The 7,342-nt window shown below is 42.1% G+C and overlaps 1 gene segment (V, D, J or C); it reads left to right on the top strand.

Moving 5' to 3' along the window:
* The first annotated feature begins 1,506 nt into the window (after positions 1 to 1,506).
* Positions 1,507 to 1,954, top strand: LOC134757149 (immunoglobulin heavy variable 1-58-like). The segment is given in 2 exon segments: positions 1,507 to 1,552; positions 1,638 to 1,954. Coding segments are annotated over 2 exon segments (363 nt in total).
* Positions 1,955 to 7,342: the final 5,388 nt, after the last annotated feature.

Genomic DNA, 7,342 nt, shown 5'->3' with positions numbered 1-7,342 from the left:
TTATCCACTGATTCAGTGCAACTGGAGCTTCAGAGAAGGGGCTCCCTCCTGTGTCATAGCATCCTTGCTTTGAGTTCATTAGATTTAGTAAGGCTAATCAATTGTTTGAAGAGATGGTGTCAGCAGCGTATGCTGTCACTGAAGGAGTATTCTAAACCAGGACAAAGCCATTTCATGTTAGGCTAGGGAAGCTGGGGGAAAATGCTTTGTGAGCCCCACAGGAACTTCCTCGCAAGGCAAGGGCTGGGCTGGAGGGGGTGCGCAGGAGCCGCCCAGCACAGGTTCCATCCCCGGAGCGGTGCACAGGAGGCTGGGGACGAGGTTCCCTCTCAGCGCCTGTGTCTTCCTTTGGCAACAAAAAAAATCCTAAGTGTTCAAGAAGTTGCTGATGTGTCTTTAAGTATCCTGTTCCGTCAGAGCCTTTCCTATAACTGAAGGCAACCAGAACTGTTTTAAAGTGGGTTCCGAGGACTGCAAGTATCTTAATAGTGAGGATATAAAGGATAGGAATGGTTTTACTAATTGAAAGGATACAGAATTGTTGGAGACACCATATTTCTATGAATAAGAAATTCAGATTTCAGTGTTAAGTAATGTTGCCTACATTGTGTGAGTGACAGGGCAGTGGTGGATCTCAGAGTGTGGCAGGTGCACAGACCTAGTCAGTCAGAAATCAGTATGGAAAGATGAGGATCTATGGATATGAACTGAAAGTAAGTAAACAGTTCCTGAAATTCTATTAAATGGAGTAGGAAATAAAACCCAAACTTATCCAAAACACAAATTCCTTGACGATTATTTTGGGAGCAGTGAGTTCATCAGGAACCCCAAACTTCTCTTACGTCTTCTGATTCCTGTTGTCCATGAGATGAGAAATTCAGCTCTAATTGTGCATCACAGGGCAAATCTGTAAACCAGGAGTGTTTCTATTGAGGATCGCGGTGGATCAGGATTCCAGGCAGGTGCTGGAGACACTGTCTCAGGAGTGCCCAGATGATCTCAGGGGGACCTGCTGGACACTCACGTGGGACATCAGCAGTCACTTTCTCAGAGTAACCAGTGAGCTGTGCTGGTGCCTGATGGGACTAGGTTGGGGTCAAGGCACCTTCTCAGTGTCATGGAGAGTGATTGTTCCAGAAATCATCCAGGTGGTCTCTACGCTAATGAAATATGGGTTCACAGGGAGGAACATGTGCTCTGGGTGCTTGGTCTTCAGTGAAAGGACGTCTGGCCACCAAAAGTTTGTAAATGGAGCAGGGCATGCATTTCCTCAAGGAGGATTAGGGCTTGGAGCATCAGCATCCCACTCTTGTAAGGCTGATGTGTCATTTACCTTCCCTTTCTTATCCTGAATCAGGGTCCTCACCTATGAAATGCTCTGACTCATGAATATGCAAATAACCTGAGCTCCACTGAGGTAAATATGGATATTTGTCAGTCCTGAGAGCATCACCCAGAGACCACAACCCTCAGCTAGAGAAGCCCCAGACAGCACAGCTCCTCACCATGGACTGGATTTGGAGGATCCTCCTCTTGGTGGGAGCAGTGACAGGTAAGGGGCTGCCAAGTCTCAGTGATGAGGAAGGGATTGAGTCCAGCCAAGGTGGCTTTCACCCACTCCTGTGTTCTCTCCACAGGTGCCCACTCCCAAGTGCAGCTGGTGCAGTCTGGGCCTGAGGTGAAGAAGCCTGGGGCCTCAGTGAAGGTCTCCTGCAAGGCTTCTGGATACACCTTTACTAGCTCTGCTATGCAGTGGGTGCGACAGGCCCCTGGACAAGGCCTTGAGTGGATAGGATGGATCATCGTTGGCAGTGGTAACACCAACTACGCACAGAAGTTCCAGGGCAGAGTCACCATTACCAGGGACACGTCCACGAGCACAGCCTACATGGAGCTGAGCAGCCTGAGATCCGAGGACATGGCTGTGTATTACTGTGCGGCAGACACAGTGTGAGAACCCACATCCTGAGAGTGTCAGAAACGCCAGGAAGGAGGCAGCTGTACTGGCATGGAGGACATGACAAAGATTATTAGATTGAAGATTTTCTTAGAAAATGACATTAAGTCATTAAAGAAAAGGAACAACATAAATGTATATTTGAGAAATTTTAATTATTTGAGAGATTTTTCATACAACATTTATTCTGTAAGCTATTTCAGGGATTGGAATATGAATCAAATTAATAAAGCTGATATAGACATCCTCTGAAGGTATCTTCATAAACATCAATTTCTGAATCAGTGTTGTAAATATTTTGGAACACAGACACAAGATCACATTTTTACTCTACTTTTATCTGTATTTTTAAAAAATGCCGAAAAGCATCTTATTTTGTTCATGTCCCATTTTGAATTCCCACCGTCAATGCATGATAGTTCTTGGTTTTCCTCATTCAAGTTGTCATTTGTCATTAAGAGTATTGTGTGTTTTAATCATTCTAATAGGTGAATAATGGTATCTAATTTTTATTTAAATGCACCTGTCCCTAAAAAAATTCATATTTAACAATTTTTATATAATTTTTGGTGAGATGCCTCTCATGATATTTGGTTCATTTTTAAACTGCATTTTTTATCAGTTGTAAGTATGCTTGCATATTGATTATAAAAGTCATTTACCAAATTAAAATAATTCATTTAACAAATATGCATCTTGGAATTTTTTCTCCAAGTCTGCAATTGTCTTTTACTCCCTTATCCTTGTGTATTGCAGAAAAATATTTGTGTGTGTGTGTGCATGTGTACGTACAAATTTAGATTTTAAAAATGTACATTTTTATTCATTTAAAGATCATGTCTTTGGCAGTATATCTGAAATCTCATTGTAAAAGACACAATAGTCATTATTTTTTCCATGTCTCTAATCTTAGGACACAATCAACTCATGAGTGTTTAACCTTCCCTACCTGATTGGAGGACTATCCACCTGAGATATTTGGAATACTTCTGTAAGGAGATGTGTCCTTCCCATTATTTCTTTATTTAGTCATTTATTGATGTCCATATTGGTTTATGGATGTCTATTTCATACTCCGAAGAAGATCGTTGTTACATTACTTGTTTTATTGTTCAAAACACCACAGCTTTATTAGGTGCTGGGAGCTCATTTAATTTGGATCCTGCATCCTTACAGCTCACCTCATCTTTTTGTTTTTGGACATTTCCCCGTTTCCAAGTATTACAATAAATTCTAAGCTTGTTCTCTACGTTACCTTTTTTGTACATAGAATCAGCCATTTTTCTAAAGACTGCTTGTTTTTCATGTTAAAGAATAGTATCGAAATTTAAAAATGTGATCCTGGGTATGTGTGGTGTTAATGTGGTATCAGTGCTTCTTCTAGGATATCTCCACCAATTGGCCTAGTAAATGGGCATGTTTATAGGAACCCAAGTTTATGGACACATCAAAACTATTTATGTATCTAATCTTCTGTAACATGATTACGTTAAAAATGAGAACACACTGGTGTCTCCACCCAACTATGCTACCACATGGATGTTTCCAGCCTTCCTTCCCTCACTGTCCGTAACCACCCACTGCAAAGTGAGGAACCCCATCCCACCATATGCCATTTTATTACTTAGCTGCACAATTTCAGGACACATGCATAGCAGTATCAGAAACAAAAAGCTCATTGGAAACATGTTTATCTACTAGAACAGACTGCTTATGTGCAGTTTCTTTACACTGTAAACTTATAGAATTTCTTCATTTTCAAAGTTGCTTAGGTCGGCAACTTCATTTTCCACTCTCCTCAGTGAAGTCATTTCAATGACAATGTATAATGTCATTTATTTGAAATTCTTTCAAAGCCAAAACTATAGTCAGGTAAACATATAGAGGATATTCAAGGAATTTAGAGAGTGGGTATAAAATAAGTAAAAATGGCACGGTTTAAGAAGAGTAAAATTATTTTTAGTGATATACAATGGTTGAGACACAACACAATTAATTTGGCTAAGCTCATACTTTTGTGACAGAAAATATAAACCTAAATATATACAATTTTTGTAAAAAAAAATTAGCAGTTCATTAACCCCAGCGTTAAACAAGACTGTGTAAAATTATCTAATAACTTATTTGATGAGGGTGGGGATATCATGAGACATATGCAACAAAGAATGAAGGCATTTTCCTCATTTGCATATAAGATGTTACCATTCACTAAAGACCTTTAATAAAAAAAAAAAATTTCTACGTGATCCAGTTTTTTTTTTTCCTTCTGTCAAGCAAATAACTCATAGGATTCTTTTATTTCCTTGGTTGAGAAAGATTTTCTACAAGCTTCAGCACATGTCAGGCACACACTGTCCCTGAATGGGCATTTACCATCAGATGGGTACACACACCTGTCAACATGAGGACTCTTCTGTCAGACAAACACACCTTTACTCACATGGATTCTTCCCTCAGACAAACACACATGTCCCCACATGGACTCTTTCCTCAGATTACAACATTTGTCCTTACATTTACTATTTCCTCAGAAAACAGACATTGCATCATGCGGTCTCTTGTCTCAGACAAGCGAACATGTCTCCACGTGAACTCTTCAGTCAGATAAGTAAGTGGATTTCCACATTGACTGTTTCCTTACACAAGCACATATATCCAATATTTAACTGTTTTGTGAGAAATTTATCCCTTTTCTCTGGAAATGTATTTTTATGTTCTTACTGGACATATATTTTAATAATGTTTGCTACTATGAAGTTACCCGAACACTGTCCATACGAGAGAATAAGAAAGAGTAATAAGCAGATTAACCCTGTGCATCCAGACCCAGGAGTCCTTTGATCCTGCCCTTCCGAAATGGAGACACAGAGGAAGGATGAGCAATGCTGAGCAGCGCACCCATGACCACAAAAGGAAAGACATGTCAATGTGTCCCCTCCCCTCCTCATGAAAGGCAGCTCATCCCCTTTTCCTTCAGGCCCTGGTGAGGAGCCACCCCATGTATATTCCCTTGCTCAGTGTCCACACCATGGGGTCTGCACTGATCTGGGCTTCCCTTCTCATCACCCTCAATATTAGTGTCCCTTGTGAATCAGGTCCAGCTGCGGCTGCTCCACATGGGGCCGTTATTCCATTTCCTCTGTGTTTGCAGAAGTCCTGTGTGAAGTTTATTGATGGAGTCAGAGGGGGAAAATTGTACAGTGCAGTGGTTCACTGAGACTCTCCTGCAAAGCCTCTGATTTCTCCTTTACTGGCTACAGCATGGGCTTGGTCCAGCAGGCTTCATGACAGGGATTGGTGTGGGTGGAAACAGTGAGTGATCAAGTGGGAGTTCTCAGGGTTACTCTCCATGAGTACAAATAAATTAACAGTCCCAAGCGACACCTTTTCATGTGCAGTCTACCTTACAATGACCAACCTGAAAGCCAAGGACAAGGCTGTGTATTACTGTGAGGGACACAGGAGAGGGAAGATCTGTGTGAGCCCAGACACAAAAATCTCTGCAGAGAGACAGGAGGGAACTGCATGGTAGATGCTCCTCATAGGCGGGCAGTCAGGACCATCAGGAGGAGCTCAGGACACCTGGGGGTGCTCAGAACCACCAGGGGTGCTCAGGACATCAGGGGCTCTCAGAACCATGAGGGGTGCTCAGGACATCAGGGGACACTCAGGACCACGAGAGGGAGCTCAGGACACACCAGGGAGCGCTCAGAACCACCAGGGGGCCCACAGGGTCCTTGTGCTGAGGACCACAAGGGGGCGCTCATGACACCAGGGGGCGCTCAGGACCACAAGGGGGCGCTCAGGACACCTGGGGGCGCTCAGAACCACCAGGGGTGCTCATGACACCGGGGGGCGCTCAGGACCACGAGGGGGCTGCTCAGTACATCAGGGGGCGCTCAGGACCGCGAGGGGACACTCAAAACCACGAGGGGCTGCTCAGTACACGGGGGTTCTCTTAGGAAGCAGCTCCACATCAGGAGCCTGAGAGGCTGTGGTTTTCTTTTAAACCTTGGTGATTCCCGACCTGGTCAAGCAAAAGTCTTCCCCAGGATCTCTCACCATTTCTTCTTTGTAAATCCATGATTTTTTTACCTACAAAACATTAAGTTAGAACAGGGATTTAATTCAACTTTTAATGCTGCAGATTTTCCGAGTAATAGTAGCAATGTTCCCTCAGGACAATTTTTAAAATTGGTTATTTATATATTTTATTTATGTAAAATGATACTATCTTGAAAATAGTAAATTTTTAAAAATCATACCTCTCATCCCAGGACTTTAGGAGGTTCGGGCAGGCAGATCACTTGCGTTCAGGAGTTTTAGAACAGCCTGGCAACACATTTAGATCTTTTCCATACAAAAAGAAAAAGAAAATAGCTAGGTGTGGTGCTACCTCTGGTACCAGCTATTTGAAAGTCTGAGGTGGGAGGATCCTTAAGCCTGGGAAGTTGATGCTGCAGTGAACTGTGATTGTGCCACTACACTCCAGCCTGGTTGACAGAGTGAGACCCTTTCTTAAAAATACAAACTGTTTCAATAAGTAGAGCTTTGTGTCTTTGTGCTGTAATAATCAGTTGTATATATTTTCTAACTGTAATTCAGCATATGCATGGTGTTTTGTTTCTTTTTCTTTCATTTGCTGTTTTTGGAAATTAAACACCTCTTTAAACGCTCTTGTTCTCCCCTTTGGTTCGCTTCGGGTGTCCTGTTTTTCAGACTATTTCTGCATCTTCCCTTTTTCTTTGAAAGTCTTTTTCTTTCTCAGTTTCCACGCAGGATAAAGAAAGTCCCTTTACTTTCTGTCCTCCAAGTCTGGTGAATCAGTTCCCTTCTCTTCATAATCACTGAAGCCAACCAAGTTTAGGAGGATAACAGTTCTCCTTAGAATATGCTTATCTACCTGCAGACTCTCTGCCCTCCTCACCCTTTTCTAGGGTGCTGCACACATCACACTCATCCCATCCCCTCCCTTCCCTAAGTACCACAGAGTGGGCTCTGCAGTTCCTGCTGCCTTGTGTGTGCTCAGCCCTGGGGCTCACTAGTGCTTTGATGATGAAGTTCAAATCCCCATGTGCTTAGACTCTCTCAGACCACCCTCTAGGAAGACGCCATTGTGAGTGAGTCCTGGAAATCATGGGCTGTGTTCAGTTTCATATTGCTGGATCTTCTCCATTTTAAAGGAATACTGGCAATTAAGATTAGAGTTTGTATTGAATATTCATGCCAAAAAAGTTTTCTTTCAAAACTTTTCAAATAAAACAGTTTTTCCTGCCTAGTTTGAAAACTACAATGTAAATTCAACAGATAATGTAATACAATTTTAAAGGTGAAGTTTGTCTTATTGGTTATTCAATTTATTAAAAACAGAAGATATTTAAAATA

Source organism: Gorilla gorilla, chromosome 15, assembly GCF_029281585.2.
Source record: "Gorilla gorilla gorilla isolate KB3781 chromosome 15, NHGRI_mGorGor1-v2.1_pri, whole genome shotgun sequence".
NCBI lineage: Eukaryota > Metazoa > Chordata > Mammalia > Primates > Hominidae > Gorilla > Gorilla gorilla.
This window is presented reverse-complemented; position numbering and strand designations above follow the sequence as displayed.